Source organism: Notolepis coatsorum (genome assembly GCF_963971535.1).
Source record: "Notolepis coatsorum genome assembly, chromosome: 12".
Taxonomy (NCBI): Eukaryota; Metazoa; Chordata; class Actinopteri; order Aulopiformes; family Paralepididae; genus Notolepis; species Notolepis coatsorum.
In genome coordinates, this window is record NC_140176.1 from 35,385,939 (window position 1) to 35,404,310 (window position 18,372).

General features: G+C 42.5%; 1 protein-coding gene across 1 annotated transcript; it reads right to left on the bottom strand.

Annotated features, from left to right (window-relative positions):
• Nucleotides 1-2: 2 nt before the first annotated feature.
• On the bottom strand, nt 3-17,725 carry cmbl (carboxymethylenebutenolidase homolog (Pseudomonas)). Its single transcript, XM_084326177.1, has 6 exons — nt 17,627-17,725; nt 9,639-9,853; nt 8,126-8,233; nt 5,022-5,164; nt 1,746-1,837; nt 3-907 (listed from the first exon to the last, which is right to left on the bottom strand). Exons 2-6 carry the CDS (start codon nt 9,851-9,853, stop codon nt 728-730), a joined length of 738 nt encoding a protein of 245 aa, XP_084182303.1. The 5' UTR covers nt 17,627-17,725; the 3' UTR covers nt 3-727.
• Nucleotides 17,726-18,372: the final 647 nt, after the last annotated feature.

Genomic DNA, 18,372 nt, shown 5'->3' on the forward strand with positions numbered 1-18,372 from the left:
AAAGGAACACACCAACATTATGGGAAATGTGCTTACGGTCTTCTCCAGAGTCAGACGAGATGGATACCAATGTCCTTTCTGTCTTCAGTAGAAGGCTATATGGCTACAAGCTAGCCTTGGATATGTACAAGCTCTAGCCTAGCTGTTTTAAGCTAGGCTAGTGGTCCGTATAATGCTTCCTTTCATTTGTGCTGTGCTAGGCTAGCTTGCAGCCGGATAGCTTTCTACTGAACAGTGAGAAAATTGCTATCCATTTGTTTGAAACTAATTTCCCATAATGTTGGCCAGCAGACATTATTTGAGCTGGCCAAAGTAAATCTATCCAATAATTAATTGTTACAATTTAACATGGACAATATGTGCACATTTGTTAACTATTTAAAATACTACTTAAATACAGGGTTCATGGGGGAAAACATTTAATAGTCATGAAATTTGAAAATGGTGTTTTCCAGCTCCTGTCGTGTTACCTAGTGTAGCAGATGGTTACCTTGACTGTACAAAAACAACCCAAATAACATGTTTTCTGATCACATAAGTATAATAGTAGCTTTGTTTTGACATTTGAGCAGTAACATAGGCACATCTTGGGCTTGTAAATCACACTATATATAATGGAATTGTCATGGAATTTGATTTGGAGAAGGAAAAAAATTATGAATCGTGTAAATGCCACCACTGATGATTCCAATCCGCTACTGGTCCCAGGTTGAGTTCTCATGCAGGTCTACATGTATTTTTTCAGCCAATTGAGCAGGTCTGTTCTGGCCTCCTGGATGTGTGCTTTGTCTGTTGGGTTGACGTCTTCTCTCTTGCGGTGGACAAACCCATGTGTCTGACCGGGGAAGATCTTCACATGGTAGTCCACTGTGCATTTCTCCTTCAGTTTGGCCTCCAGCACACTCACCTGCGATGTCAAGTATGACGAGATGTTACGTTTACATTTAGTTATTTAGCTGAACGCTCCAAAGAGACTTGAGTGAGTTCTGTACAACAGTCAGCAGGAAGGGTACAACTCTGGCAGCAAGTAAGATTGTTTGTCAAACTTGAATTTGAGTGTGGCGCCCCAGTGGCGAACCACATAGCACGCTCAGCCGCGACACGGCCGACCTGGGTTCGACTCCCGAACCAGTCGTTATTTGCCGAATGTCTTCCCCCCCACTCTGTCTCTCTACTGGACTGCCCAGTAGCGATAAAACGCCAAAAAATAAATCTTTAAAAAAAAAAAAAAAAAGAGTGCATAGTAGTAAACATATTAGCATAGTAGGTGGTAATAATAGATCTGCCTTTAACTGAATGGCTCTCGAAACTAAATATTTGAGGAACATGCCAACAGTATGGGAAATGTGCTTGCTGTCTTCTCCAGAGTCATACAAGAAGATGTATACCAATCTCCTCAACAGCTAGCTAGCTAGCTGTTGGCCAAAAACAACACCTCCCAGAGTTTTAAGCTAGGCTAGCTGATCTGCTTCCATTCTTTTCTGCTAGCTTGCAGCTGGATAGCTTTCTACTGAACAGACATGAAACTGGTAACTGTCTTGTCTGACTGGAGATGATGCAGTTCCCATAATGTTGGCATGTTCCTTAAAGCTATTTGTGGGCAAGAAACCGTAGTAAAATTATATTAGATTTGATAATATAGAAGTTTTAGAACATTCCTGAAATCAACTCAAGCCGTTTAACTTTACAAACACACGCATACCTGTTCTAGAGCAATAACCCCATCCTTCTCCAAGTTAACACACCTGTTCCAGAGGAATAACCTGGTCCTTCTCTCCAAAGATGAACAGCGTTGGAGTCTTCAGCTCATACCTGTCCTCCCTCTCTTTGACGATACCTGGCATCAAGGGAACACATACATTATCACTCCGTAACTTATATTTACTGTGTAATATTAGTTACACAACATGACAAGTTTGTAAACAGAATACACATTAACTGAGATTGCTGGATAAGACTCAAAACAATCTGGTTTTGCACTGGATCTACAGCAGGGCTATTCAACTGGCGGCCCGCGGGATGATTCTGACCGGCCCGCCAAAGATTACATGATAATAATAAAAAATAAAAAAAAATATTTTTTTTAATATTTTTTTTTTATTTTTTTCTTTTCATGTCAACGTTAACACGCACAATTGAGCCAAAAGTCACTCAATTAATGACAGATTTCATTGATAAATTGAGGGAAAACTTTGCAAGTCGATTTGATGAATTTGACATGTCCAGAGATTTGATGCATTTTGTGAGCAACCCATTTGCCAATGTAGCTGCTATTTCCACAAAAGGACAAGAGTTCCTTGCATCACTTCACATTGATGAAGGTCTCCTGCAACTTGAAATAATTGACATGCAAGCATCATCTGCTCTGAAGCAGGCACTTGAGAATGAATCCACCACAACATTTTGAATAAAGTGTATTCATGTCAAGACATTCCCCAAAATAAAAACGCTGGCAATATCTGTGCTAACAATGTTTGGCTCAACATACACCTTTGAATCCAGTTTCTCTCACATGAATGCCATTAAAACAAGCAACCATGCCTCCTTGACAAATGAGCATTTGCATCACTGTTTGCGGGTAGCCCTCACTTCCTATGAACCCTCTTTCTCTGCCATTGCCCAGTCAAAGAAGTGCAATCGCTCTCATTAGATGTGTGTATGTAGGCTAGGCCTGTCTGCCCCCCACCCCCTTGATGTTTGAGAGTTAAGAGTCGACAATAAGTGCTAATAAGATGCTGTGATTTGCTGTTGCACAGAAATTAAGCACTTTTTCATAAGCTCAGCTGCACTATAAATGTGTTTTTTTGTTCAAGTGTTGATGTTAGAATGTTCAGATGCACAGGAGATGTTGCAGTTGTTGCACAGTCATAAATGAAGCACTTTTTGCAGGAGATGTTGCAGATGTGGCACATAAATGAAGCACTTTTTTTGAAAAGTATACTACTTTTGCAATGTAGTTAAAGGGGAACTATCTTATAAATGGCCTTTTTCAGTGTTTAGCATTGTTTCCTAGCTATGTGGACTTATATTAATATGATCTATGTCTCTAATTCTCATTGGTGCATTCTTCCAATTCTCCTCTCACAATATTCACCCTCACTGAACTGAGTCATCTGAAAATGTGCTGATTTGTGATGTCAGAGAGACACCGCTGCATGATAATCAGCTGAGTTTCCACACTGTTCCCACTGTGGTTGGAGCCCATGAGGCTCAAAACGGCTTAAGATCTTGAGGTAGAAAAATGCTGTTTTTGAGTACTTGATTAGAAATACAAAACAATGAATTAAAAAAAAAAATTACAGAGGTGTTCCATAAACCCACAGGAATTGTGTAAAAGTGCCCAAATAGTGAAAGAAATAGTAAAATAGTTCCCATTTAAATAAAAGTTGTGAAAATGTGGTTGCGTGTTGTGTCAAGTGTATTCATAGCACAGGGAGGCGGCGTGGCAGTCCGGCCCCTGGCCCCTTGGGTTTCTGACAATGTGGCCCCCTGAACAATTTAGTTGAATAGCCCTGATCTACAGGTTAGAAAAACAACAATCTAATGTTGCATTGTTAAAGGGGCACTTCACAAAAGAACATGCTGATTCATTTTGCACATAATCTCACTAAACAGTTTTTTACACATTTATTGTGTAACTGAATGACATTTCAGTTATTGAGAGTAAGTGAGTTTGAATATGGCCACTAGTGATGACATCGGGGACATTGAATCCTTGTATTGTGTGTTGTGTTAATTACAGCTCAATGAAATTATAAGCTTGCACTGTCCTACAGTCGGTCTGGGGAGGGTGTAGACTACCACATGTCTCCTCTGATACATGTGGAGTTGCTAGCCGCTTTTCACCTGACAGCTAGGAGTTTCACTGGGAGAGCGTTTGGAGGTTCACCAAAAGACCAACCAGTAGGAGTCGCTGTTGAAATGGCCTGGACTCATATCCCCACTGGCTTCCCACCCACGGACACTGACAATTGTGTTCTTGGGGACGACCAAGCCGGCGGTGCCGCTGCCGGGAGTTGAACCAGGGTATCTGTGGTGGTAGGCCAGTGCTTAGACCTCTACGCCAGTGGTTCTCAAAGTGGGGTCCCCAGAAAAATTTGGAATACGGTAGTTTAATTTCACTAATATTTCTTCACTAGAAGTTAGCACAGCGAGAGAATGTACAGTATAAGAGTGACTATACTGTTCTCTGTTAATCTACCTCTCCACCTACAGTATAGATAGACAGTTATGGAGTTACATTTATATTTACATTTAGTAATTTATCCAAAGTGATTTACAAATTCTGTACAACAAGTCAGCAGGAAGGGTGAAAATCTGGCAGCTAAGGGTCAGTAACATTGTTTGTTGAACTTGAGTGCTATTGAGTGCACAGTAGTATAGACATTAGCCAATGACACTATGTAACAACCCATCATCTACACTCACATCCACATGTACACACTCACTTTAAACAAACTCACCTTAACCCACTTTAACACTAAATTATATTTATCTATTATTAAAGAGATTTTCACCACTACATTCATACCTCATTTGCACCTTACCCTAAGTTTTGTACCTCATTTCTTCATTGTACCTCACTGTTACCCATTTTACTCTATTGTATATAGTATGTATATTGAACATTCCTTTACTTACTTTTGACCTACTTCTTAATTACTTTTTTTACTGTATGAAGCGCACTCTCAGGGGCTCATACAGAAACAAGCATTTCATCGTAAAGTAATCTGTATTTTATTGTGACAAATAATAAACAAACTTTAAACTCACATAGGTAGAAATAGGTAGATTCCTTAGTAGCAAAGTACATAACAGTAAAATAAGTACATTTCAGATAGTTCTGGATTAAATCATGTAACAACAAATATCTTCTCAGATGGGGGGGTCACTGGGACAAAATGTCATCTAATGGTGTCCTTAGCCAGTTATGTATGAATTTCAGGGTCCTTGACGTGAACCAGTGCTCTACACTACCCAACCGCCCCTGAAAAGCAAGCCAAGGTTAGCGGTCACTTTACCATAGACTGAGACACCAGCATGGACCTCTGGGTACTGCAGGGCCAGGTAGTGTACAGCAACCCCTCCCCAGCAGAAACCCACCGCTCCGATGTGTTTAGCTCCACACTGCTCCCTCAGGAACCTCAGCACAGCATCCACCTCTCTGGAGAGGCACGGAGAGAATGTGGTTTAGAGGGGGGTGTTGGTAATGATAACCCCAGGCAAATGTGAGAAAACATCTGGTCTACATCAGAGGTTCAAAGGGTAGGAACTGAAGACTTGCTTTGACACAGGTTGAAATTGTTTTTAATCAATAAAGGAGTATTGGAGCATTGATTAATGAAAGTGTGGGTTATACGATTCTCTTTTACATTGATCCTTATATCAACCCACCACCTAAGCAGGTTATATGACAAAACTTAAATCTAATTATTCTTATTTATTTTTATTAAAAGGTGCTATAGATATTCAGCCACTAGATGTCACACTAGAGCACCAGCATGCCATTCATCAGTGTGGGGAAATGGGGAGTAGGAAGGAGATACATGCCTGCAACATATAAACATTCATTTTGGATCCGCAAAATGTTTTTGGGGGAAAGCAGTACTTCCACAGCTTTTTAAAAGCTCTGTGGATTTTTAAAATGATTACTCTACATACAAAATGTATCTATAGCACCTTTAACTACTGGTAACTACCCCCAGAATGAGTGCATGCCATGTGGATAATAAAGAAAAACACTAGAAAAAGCCATTTTCGTAGACTGCAGCTTATATCCTCACTACTGAATGTTTACACCAACCAGGCACAACGCTCAGAACCTTTAGGTTCCATAGTTCAGTCCAGTAACTAATGATTAACTACATGAAGTATGTAAATACAATATATGTTTTATTCATCTTTATTTAACCAGGGTAGTCACATTCCCACCTCTTTTTCAAGTGGACCCTGGCCAAGAAGGCAGCATACAGATAATGATCTAATATAAAACAACATTAAAACAAACCAAAGAAATAACATAGTAAGTAGTAAAAGCAGATAAACACCAAAAAGTTGAGAATATTTCACATTCAATGAAAAAGACTGAATTAAAAACACAAGCTCTCCATGGCAAGCAGGTGTCATTCTTTAAAATGATCAATTCCAATGAGGGACTTTAGCCTGAAATAATTTTGTAATAGGTTCCAGCGCAGGGCTTGACGTTAACTTTTTGGCTCACTAGCCACTGTGGCTAGTGGTTTTCCAAAGTCACTAGCCACTCAGCATTTTCACTAGCCAAAAAATCCCAGCACTCGCACCCCCACCCAAAAAGTAATAAATATAGGTAATTTCTTCTTCACTAACCCCTGCTGGGGACAGTATCATTGTAATCATACTGCTACACGCCAACTGTACAACTGTGCTTCTGACTGTTGACTCCATTGTTTACTACTGCCTGCGACCAGTGACTCAGCCGCAAAAGGAGCTCCAGTTGGAGCAACGGCTGACTGGGACAAGATGGAGGGTGTAGATGTAGAAGAGTTGTGTTGAACCTAGCAATTACATTGTTGCTCCAAACGCCGTGAACATTATCATTGACACACCTATGCCTTGGCTGTGTTGAACCTAGCAATTATATTATTGCTCCAAACGCCGTGAACATTATCATTGACACACCTATGCAGGGCTTGACGTTAACATTTTGGCTCACTAGCCACTGTGGCTAGTGGTTTTCCAAAGTCACTAGCCACTCAGCATTTTCACTAGCCCTGGGCAGGTGGGCAGGTGTCAACATCAAGCCCAGGAGAACGGAGCAGCACAGCTGAACACATGTTTCCCAAATTCAGTTCTGACAGTGGGAACATGAGATATAATCTTGTGAACTCAAATTGTAACGTCCACCTCTTGGTTGAATGAGTAAAGTGCTCATGTAAATTGGTAGCTACCCCAGGATGGCTTTGTATACAAACAAATACCAATGTCGTCTTATTGCCATGCAGGGATGACTGACCTGACAATTCATACAATACACAGTGATGTGTGAGGGATGAGCTGTTTGTTACAAATCGTAAAGCAGCATGATATATTGTGTCTAAACCATGATGATGTGATTCTGGGGCATTCATATCTAAAATATCACCATAATCCAATATACTATAGGTAAGAAAAGTAACAGCTACAAGCAGGTACAATATGTAGTTACAATGTGTAGTTACAATATGTAGTTATGTAGTTAAATATGTAGTTACAATATGTAGTTATGTAGTTACAATATGTAGTTACAATGTGTCTTTAGGGATGCTCGATATTGGCTTTTTTACCGATACCGATATTGTCCAACTCTTAATTTCCGATACCGATATCAACCGATATCAACCGATACCGATATATGCAGGGTTCCCCCCCCCCCAAAAAATGGAATAATTTCAGGTAATTAACATTACATATCTCTTGTTGTGGAATTAACACAACATTATGCATACTTTTGACAATAAATAAAATCAGAATTTGTTCTTACTTGCTTGCCTGGGTAAATAAAGGTTATAGAAATGTAAAAAAAAAGAAATTGAAAACCGATACCGATATTTTCCGATATCACATTTTAATGCCGATATCGGCCGATAATATTGGTAGGCCGATAATATCGGACATCCCTAGTCTTTACAATATGTAGTTACAATATATAGTTACAATATGTAGTTACAATGTGTCGTGTTACAATATGTAGTTACAATATGTAGTTACAATATATAGTTACAATATGTCGTTACTAGGGGTGTAAAGGTACACGTATCCGTACCGAACCGTTTCAGTGTGTACCGTACCGTACCGAACGGCTGTGTAGTGTACCGAACGAATACAATGGTATGTTAACCGCCCACCGTGGGCTGTTTTTTTCACAATCTAATATAATTATTATTATTTCTCGAGTCGATTATTAATTTCAATATAGAATATTCGTTGACAGCCCTAGAAGTACAATTAGTTACTGCACACTACATCACCCCTGAGTGGAACATGGAAAGCCAAACTTTCCCCCACTGTACTGAACTTGACTTCAAAACAGAGGTACATACCGTACCGTGGTTTTTGTGTACCGTTACACCCCTAGTCGTTACAATATGTAGTTACAATATGTAGTTACTTGTTTATGTGTGTGGGTTTCCTGTCCTCCAGCCAGTCTTGAAATGTGTCCCAGTCGTGTGTTGGACTCCACGGCTCTTTCCCCACATAGAAATCTGGACAGACGGCACTGATGACCGCAACATGACAGCAGAGGAGAAAAGAAAGGAAATTACTATATTACAGCATCAGGTTGGACAATATGCACCTTTTCTATTCACATTTTAACTTTATCATGTTCTTTTTATTCATATTTTAATCGTATCCTGTTCTTTATCTTTACTCTGATATTTGTATTCTCTATTTGATTGTCATTTCTATTACCCTGCCTGTACCTCCCCTCCCCCCCCCCCCTCCCCCCTGCCGCTATGACACCTGGATTTCCCCAGAGGGGCTTAATAAAGGAACATCTATCTTATCTTACTTCAGAACAATACAGACACAGTGAAGAACAGTGTTCCAAGATGCATGATTTCCCAGTGAGACAGTTAATTGCAAAAAGGGGATTAAACACTAACTCTTGATATGAATAATTGATCACATTAAACTTGTATATATCGATTCTTTGAGAGGTTATTTGATTATCTAATGCGTTTCCTGAAGATAATCAACTGACGTAACCTCTGCAGTCTTGGCAAGGTTGAGAGTGAGATTCCTTTTGTTTTAAATTTTCTGCTGGTTTTAGAGCCTATAATACAGGGATTAACTAGGGATGCATGATATACATGCATCTACTTGCTCATATGCATACAAGTTAATTATATTGTTTACACTGCCTATTTTTACTTTTCTACCTATAGTTTTATTGCCTGTATTTATGTGTTCTACAATTACCCTGCCCATACCTGTACCTCCCCTCCCCATGCTGATATGATGCCTGAATTTCCCCAAGGGGATCAATAAAGGAATATCTTATCTTATTTTATCTTATACCACTTTTCACTGCCCATACCTACTCTGAAATAGAGGGTACCAATCCAATCCATTACTTTTTCTGACCAGTACAGACTAACTAGACTAGTCTGGGGTCCTTGGACAAAAACTGACATACAATCCTTTTTTTACTTTTATGCGCCTCGCCGTCCTTCGGATGAGACGTTAAAGCGTGAAATTACCAATCAGGTTTCTGACATCAAGGCCACCTAATCACCCCTCCTTAATTGGCTGATAGCAATCCCTGTCTCCTGAGCCGTTCAGCCATTGTGTAGTAGTGTGATGTGTGCCTGGTGCCAGTGTATGGCAGCCATTGAGCCTGCGTAGCCCAAGGTTGGGTGCTACACAGTGGTGGTGGAGGCAATTTCCACCCTACATTGTAAAGCACTTTGAGTGTCATATAAATGTGCCATCTAAATGCAACGATCATTACATACATATGTGTCGGAAATGCAGAAAATCAAACACTTGTGTCAACCATGTCAGATATTAAAGCAAAGCGACTTAATTTCCTGAACTCACTGGTTTTGTGCCTCTAAATAAACTGCAGGATTGCAGTGTCATGATTAGTACTTAAGTTTTGGGTGTGGTGTTTTACACACATGTATCCATTGGAAGCCAGCATATCAGCCATGTATCTGGTGTTGGGCAACTGCCAGCCATAGATGTCCTGTATGACAATGATGGCCTTGTCGGACACAGTGGGTGGTCTTACTAGATAGGCCTTGGTGTGCTCTATCTGGACCTCTTGACCAAGGCCCCCATACTCCATCCTGTCCCCGATTTCACAGGGGCAAGGCTTCGCTTCATTTGCCATCTGTAAAGATACGAAACGTAAAAAAATATATTATTATATCTATAATATAACGTACATTAAGTACCTTTTTTCCTGTGGTCGATTAAGTACTTTAATTATGTTTTCTGATAAGACCATGTTATGAGCAGAGAGAGGGGGGGGGGGAAGAGACCACAGATCCATAGCCTTCAACAACCAACTAGGCTGCAGCAAAAAACTAAAAACCAGATTTACAAACATAAAGACAGAAAACACTCATCACAGACAAGCTGGATGTGGCCAAATACCTAAACATTCTTTACAAACATAGCCACAACACTGGTTAATAAACTACCCTCCCACTCAGGGCATTTTGGGGTAGAACACATCATAGCCTACTACAAAAACCTAGGGGTCTGCAAAGACGACTTCAAACTAGAAATGGTAACAACAGATGAGGTACTCAAAAAACTGAGCGCCATCCAACCTAACAAGGCCACTGGCCATGACAATATCCCCTCCAAATTCCTCAGAGACTCAGCAGCCGCCATCACCCCAGTCATCACACACATAATAAACCTCTCCATAAAACAGGGACACGTCCCCAAGGACTTCAAAATTGCGAGAGTGACCCCCATGCACAAAAGAGGCAGCCAATTAGACCCAGGCAACTACTGCCCTGTTTCTATTCTTACCTCCATCTCGAAAGTCATGGAAAAAATAGTCTATGAACAGGTCGAAAAGTACCGTGCAGGAAAAAATCAAATCTACGAATTTCCCCCTCCTCTTTTTTTTCTTTTTTCGATTTTTCTCCCATCCCACTGTTAGTCGTTATGCCAATTCCCAACTCCCTTCCTGGTTGTTGCGCACCCCCCCTACTGTTGGTCCGGGAGGCCGGAGACTATCACATGCTATCCTCCGACACATGCGCAGCCAGCCGGCAGCCAGCCTAGCAGCTCAGATTCTCACTGGGAGAGTATAACGTGTGGAAGGTCACACTACCTCCCTCCAGATCCTTCTTCGCTGAGCAGGCACCCCGACCGAACTGTAGGAGTATTTTTCTGTTTACAACGCCCAGGACCCACCCATCAGCTTTCCCACCCTCTAATACTGCCAATTGTATTAGTACGGACGACCAGCCAAACTGAAAACAATGTGGAGAGCTGGGACCTGTCATAATCACAGCACGAGCGTACTTCACTCCCCCTCCTTTTCCCCTCACATCCACCATGCACCCCTCTTCACCCTCCCTCCTATCCACCACGCACCCCTCTTCATCCTCACTTCCACCCAGCCCAGCTGCACCTCATCCCTCTGATTCACACGCTGTCAGGCACCTCACTCCTCACAGCTGTATCCCATCCCCCGTTGATGAGGACCCTACTTCTACCCGACGACGCTGACCAGAAGTCGTCGTGGTGTTAAACATCACTACCTAGGTACGACGTCTCGGCCTGAAGCTCTGCTAACCAGCTCTTGTGTATTCCTTGCTCTAACCCGTTTCTCCTGTGCCCCAGGATCCCCGTTCCAGTGCGCCGTCCTGCCTGGACGTCCCATGCTACGCAAGAAGTGCTCTTGCTCTCTCTCCAGACACAGACCTGTGTCCTCTGCCCACAGCTGCAGCCGAAGTACATCTATCCTCACCCCCCCAAGAACATTCTAACCCCGTTCTATTGCACATTCCTGTTGTACTGCTGTCTGCTTGGGAATCCAATTAAAACCCCTTGAAACATCTGCTGACAGAATATGGATATTACTCAGGGTATAGACTTAATGTGACAAAGACACAGACATTAGCACTGAACTACACACCAACGATAGAGATCAAAGAAAAATACAAAATCAAATGGGACATGGACAGGATCAAGTACCTAGGGGTGAACATCACAAGAGGGGGGGAGGGGCTATACGATGCAAACTATACACAGATAAATCAGAAAATCAAGAGAGATCTAGAAAGATGGACAGTGATGCCCCTAGATTTCAGTTCAAGGATCGAAATCATTAAGATGAACATATTACCAAGGTTACTATACCTATTTCAATCCCTACCTATATTAATACCACAAAAACAATTTAGGGAATGGGATAGACAGATATCAAGATTCATTTGGGGGGGGAAAAGGCCAAGGATCAGATATGTGACTCTACAATTACCAAAGGAGAAAGGAGGGATGGCAGTACCCAGTTTAGAAAGCTATTACTATGCAGCACAGCTTAGAACAGTAGCATGCTGGTGCAATGTGAACTATGAGGCCAAATGGAAAGATATAGAAACCAAAAGAGAGGGATTCAAAGTGCAGACACTGATAGGAGATAGGGAGCTGTTCAGAAGACAGGAACAACTACTAGATCCAATTACCAGATTCACTATAAACATATGGAACACAATAGTAAAGAAATACAAGCTAGAAAAAGAATCTAAGATACTGAGATGGATAGCACACAACAACAAATTCAGACCAGGGATAGAAGATCATGGGTTCAAGAGGTGGGAACGGGGGGGTATAACAGCAATGTGCACGATGACGGAAGGAGGGGAGATGCAGACTCTACAAAAATTTAAAGAAAGATACGGACTAGAGAATAGGGACCACTTTAGATATTTACAGATTAGGGACTACTATAACAAAGAAATAAAGCAAGATAGAGACAAAGAACAGAATGGGGTAATTAAGATAATGGTAAAGTCATACGAAGGACGGAAGGGGAGGGTGATATCAGCACTATATCAGGCAATAATGGACAGTAAGGGAAATACAACATTGTATGTGAAAGAAAAGTGGGAAAGAGAGTTGGAAATAGAGATAACGGAGGAGGAATGGTATGATACATGTAAGACACAACAAACAACCACAGGATCAAGGATATGGAGGGAGTTTGGGTGGAAAAATATAATTAGATACTTTATAACACCAGAAATACAGGGCAATTACACACCAGCAAAGAAAACATGTTGGAGGGAGTGTGGACAGGAAGGGGCGAACCATACACACATATTCTGGGGATGTCAGAAGATAAGGCACTACTGGGAAGAGATAGGAGGGATAATAAATGAAATAATAGGATACGAAATACCCCAGGGAGGCCAAGTGTTGTATTTGGGGAATCTGTCACAGGAAGGAATCCAAGGGGAAGACAAATATTTGATTAAGATATTGATAGTGGCAGCCAAGAAAGCTTTAACTAAACTGTGGTACAAGGTAGAAGTGCCGACAAAGGATCAATGGATAGAGTTGGTAGAGGGGATACAGGAAATGGAGAGAATCACACATCTGCTGAGGCTGCAAGAAGAAAAGTTTGAATGGAAATGGGGAAAATGGGAAGAATACAGGAGGGGAAGTAACGACATCACAGAGGTTTGAAAAGGATACAAGGAAATGAATAAAAATGTAAATAAATAATGCAAATGTAGAAGGGACCGAAGGTCCCATGTCACACTTTTTCTTTACCCATTTTTTGTCTATTTGTTTTAATTTATGTACTGTGTATTGTCTATGAATGTTGTCTATGTATGTTGTTGAAAAAATGAAAAAAAAAATTTAAGTTTAAAAAAAAAAAAAAAAAAATTGAAACGCTCCATTCTCCTCTCCTGTGTTCAGCGATTGGGCTGTGTTCCTAAACCCACTTCTCACAGGATCGAACACACGAACCCAGCGTCTCCAGCATTGGTGGTGAGTGCCTTGCCCACTGCACCACCTGGCCGCCCCAAAATTTCAATCTGGCTTCAGAACATCCCACTCCAGGGCGCAGTGGGCAAGGCGCTCGCCTCTAACGCAGGAGACGCTGAGTTCGAGCCCAGATCTCTGCGTTGCTACCGGCTGGCCGGTCGTTCATACTAACACAATTTGGCAAGTGTTAGAGGGTGGGAAAGCCGGTGGGTGGGGATTTGACGTTGTGGACAGCGACTCCTACAGGTCGGTTTGGTGACGCCGGTGCGGCAGAAACAGGAAGTAGCGGGGGCAGTGTGAGCCTCCCACGCGTTACTCCTCGTCACAGAGTTCGAGCTGCTGCGGTGAAAAGATGCGACAGGCTGCCTCCTCGTGTACCGGAGGGGACACGTGATGCAAGGCTTCTGTCCTCACTACAACCGACCTGTGGGAGGCATAGTCTAGCAACGTTCAAGACAGGGGAGGGAAGAATTGGATATTGGGGATGGGAGAAAAATAGAAAATGGGGAGAAAAAAAGTGGATAAAAAAAAAAGAACATCCCACTCCACTGACACATGCCTTCTCTATTTGAACGACCACATCAAACAAGAGGTGGACGGGGGCAAATACTGCGGCATGGTCATGCTGGACCTACAAAAGGACTTCGACACTGTCAATCACCCCATTCTGATTGACAAAATGAAAAATGTGAATCCCATTCCCCTACCCACCTTCAAAACCGCACCTACGGGAGGCTGCAATTCTAAACTGGCCCCCGTAAATGTCCAAACCCCCCGCCCCCCCTCCCTATGCTTGCACCATGCACCCCCCTCCCAATGTACAGTCTCCTCCCCCTCGTATGTATATATTTTCTGTTAGGATCTCTGTAAATGTCTGAACACCCTCCCACCCCCTCCTAATGTACATTTCCCTCCCCCTCGTATGTATATTTACTGTTAGGATCTGTTTAACAGTACTGTATATTTGCATATCTTGTATGTCACAAATGTTTGCCTCAAATAGATCCGCTATCAGCTCTATCTTTAATCTTTCAAAATGTTCAGTTGCTATCGCTATCAGGTCTATCTTTAATATTTCTTTTTTTTATCTACTTTTTCTCCCCATTTTTCTATTTTTCTCCCATCCCAATTTCGTATTATCCAATTCTTCCCTCCCCTGTCTCGAACGTTGCTAGACCATGCCTCCCACTGGTCGGCTGCAATGTGGACAAAGCCTTGCATCACGTGTCCACTCCGCGTGAATATTAAAGGCAACCAACTTGTGTTCAGCTTTTCGTTCAGCGTTTCTCTGATTGGCCACACGGCCAATCAATCAATCCACTAGCACGCGGCCTTGCGGTAAGAGAGACAAGAGAGACAAGAGAGACGCGGCAGTCGCGGCAGAGTGGCTGCGCATGCGCATATATGTATGTATATATATATGTATAAACATATCTACTAGAAACACTGGTGTTCTGTTGTGCGACTGTGCTAAACTCTTCCACCACATGACCGACATTTGACATACAGTACACCTCCTATCTATGTTGGGATTATGTTTGGTCATGACAAAACAATAAAAATCGCTACTGTTAGTAAGCTGCCACCACCCACTTCAATGACAGAGCTCTCATATTTGCGAATGCATAAACTATATCTTAAATTATGGCTATGTGTCTAATATGGCTGTCGCGAAGTCATTGATAAGCGACAGCCATATTAGACACATAGCCATAATTTAAGATATAGTTTATGCATTCGCAAAATATGAGAGCGCGGTCATTGAAGGGCTTCGTTCTACAACGGAGGAACGGCCGCTGCTGCTGGAGCTGGACCGAGTAGAGCCGGCGGCGGTGCACGTTAGCCGGGGACAAACCACTGCATCGCCCCGCTGACGTTAAAAACGCGAAATAACGTTACTGATGTACAGTGACACCCAGAGTTTCTAGTTACAGTAGTGACGCGTGACTCGAGATAGTCCTAACACTGTAACAGTGTTTATTATTAAGAGTCAGATAGTCCTAACAGTGTTTATAGTCCTAACACAGTGTTTATTAGTAAGAGTCAGATAGTCCTAACAGTGTTTATTATTAAGAGTCAGACAGTCGTAACAGTGTTTATTATTGCGAGTCCTAACAGTGTTTATTATTTCATAACTGTATAAAAACGCGAAACATAATAATCAGTCTGCAGCGCTCCACTGCTACCGCAGCCCAACACAAGTGCGTTGGAACAGCAGCCCAACACTACACAAGTTGGTTGCCCGCGCTGCCGCGCTTGCTCTTTGGATTTCATTTGGGACGTGGGACGGCTGCGCTTGCCTGCGCGTGGGGGCGGGGGGGCGCGGCCAATCAGAGAAAAGCCGAACACAAGTTGGTTGCCTTTAATATTCACGCGTCCCCTCCGGTACACGAGGAGGCAGCCGTCGCATCTTTTCACCTGCACAGCGCGATCTCTCAGTGGCGAGGAGTAACGCGTGGGAGGCTCACGCTGCCCCCGATACTTCCTGATTCTGCTGTACAGGCGCACCAACCGACCTGTAGGAGTCGCTGTCCACAACGTCCGATCCCCATCCACCGGCTTTCCCACCCCCTAATACTGCCAATTGTATTAGTATGAACGACCAGCCAAGCCGGAAGCAACGCCGAGAGCTGGGCTCGAACCCAGCATATCCTGCGTTAGTGGCGAGCGCCTTGCCCACTGTGCCACTTAGCCGCCTATCTTTAATCTTTCAAAATGTTCAGTTGCTATCGCATGCACGGTGGTGTAGTGGTTAACACTGTCGCCTCACAGCAAGAAGGTCCAGGGTTCGATTCCCACTTGGGGACCAGGTTTCCATGATGCCAGTTACCCAGGTGGGGTATCTCCCAGGCCTTTCTGTGTGTAGTTTGCATGTTCTCGCAAGGGTTCCCCCCCCCCCGATAAGATAAACCCAATGGAAAAACATGCACAACAACAAGATCGCTAACGCTGTGGCGTCCTTGACGAAGACAGACAGGAGCACTTGGATTGGTCCCCTGGCGCGGCTCACGTTGACGCCTGTCTGCTCCCGGCTGCCCTTGGGGGGGAAGGACGACGGGATGGGTTAATCGCAGAGACGAATCGCATGCATGCCGATTGATGACCTCTGAGCAGGTCCTAAATTATTATTATTATCTGCGTTTCACTACGCATATGAGTACATGCCTACCAACTGTTTGCCTGTTTTGCTGCAACACTACTATCACCGACATTGAAAATGAAAACCCCCTTTAAGTGTTGCCGCTAGGAAAACGTGCCAAAACGGCGTTGCCTTTTAACTTGGACATGCAAACGAAATAATTCGAAAATGAAACCTTGTAAGTGTAACCAGAGCAAGGGAGATCCCCCCTTGAATGGCCCTTCTAAGGTTTCTCTCCTCCACATTGCCTGTGGTGCATTTTTTCCTTACCTTCACGTGGGGTATGTCTGGGAGTGTTGCATTTTATTTTGCATTTATTTATTTTTTTAAATTTACTTTATGGTGTTTTTGTTTTGTTCTTGACTTATTGTGATGTTTCTTCTTGACTTCTTTAAAGAAGATACTGTCCGGCCAGCGTCTATGCCAAATATACCGGCCCATGGGGACATTAACGTGTGTTGTCGGGCCTTACAAATACATTTGATTTGATTCATGTAATAGTACTGTATATCTGTATGTAATGATTAGATTAGTTTAGATGATTAGATTATATTCTTATATCTGTATCTGTATGTTGTGTATGTCATAAATGTCATTATGAATTGAAAATGGGGGACCCTGATGTAAACAAGACGAAAGTCTTTCTCTGGTCTGCATCCCCCTTAACAATTGTGTGTATTGAGCTGTACTGTACTGTACCCATTCTGCAATCTGTTAATGAACATATTCAATCAATCAATCCATTACTGATTGATTATGAAAGCAAACAATCCCGTCACTATACAGCGTTTTTAGGTCTGGGGTTGGGCTTCGCTGTTTTCCCGTTTCTGCATTCACACTCTCAAACTAACTTATAATATGCACTTGCGTTAACTTATACTAGATAGTACGCATGTTAGTTTAGGTTAATTTCGCCTCATATTCGTGAACCCAGTGCGTCTCCATACTCGTACAGGTCATGTGACAGCCTTGGCGGATCATAGTCTAACGGAAATGTTTCCTTACCTTATCGCTTCCAAATGTGACTGGAAATTGTAAATGTTGATACCTCTTTGGAGGTGGATGCGGTGTGTGTTTTGTCTGCGTCAGTATGTGGACTACAAATATTCGACAGATGAAATCTTGTGAATGGCTGGCTTAAGTGACCGCCCCCCTCACAGAGTAACGTTACAGTACAAAGCCAATCAAGTTGCATTTCGTAAGAGAAAAGCCCCGTAAAATACTTTGCAGCCCATGAAAATGTGTATAGTGCTTGCAAAGTAATGCCTAGTGTTGAGAGAACATTATTACTTTCGTAACTGGCATGAAGTGTATGTCCACCTCTCTCTCTCACAATAGGCCCCGCTGGGATTCAAACCCAGGATCATCCTGTTTACTAGACAGGCGCTTCTAACGGCCCGAACTCACTGCTCACGAACGAATTTCACGTGCGGCTCCCTCGTGAGATCGCGCGCCTGGTCAGGCACACTGGACCTACGACTTGAGCGTGCGGAAGCGCACCGAGGAAGGCATATTTACATTGGGACAGCTGTAAATGCCTAGTCTATATGCGAAGTCAGTCATTTTAGAATGATGATCAGTGTGACTGTACTCCTGAAAGAGCAGCGTGTAGCCCCAGCAGCAGCAAGAGCTTATTATTATTATTATTATTATTATTATTATTATTATTATTATTATTATTATTATTATTATTATTATTATGCAACATTGTAATAGTTATAGGTATAAACAAACATACAGACAAACATTCA

Excerpts from the sequence above, each read along its gene's own strand:
- cmbl (XM_084326177.1), bottom strand. The coding sequence starts at position 9,853 with ATGGCAAATGAAGCGAAGCCTTGCCCCTGTGAAATCGGGGACAGGATG. Across the intron at positions 8,234-9,638 it reads CTGGCTTCCAATGGATACAT|TGCCGTCTGTCCAGATTTCT; the intron begins GTGTGTAAAACA and ends TGCGGTCATCAG. Across the intron at positions 908-1,745 it reads AGGTTATTCCTCTGGAACAG|GTGAGTGTGCTGGAGGCCAA; the intron begins GTGTGTTAACTT and ends TTGACATCGCAG.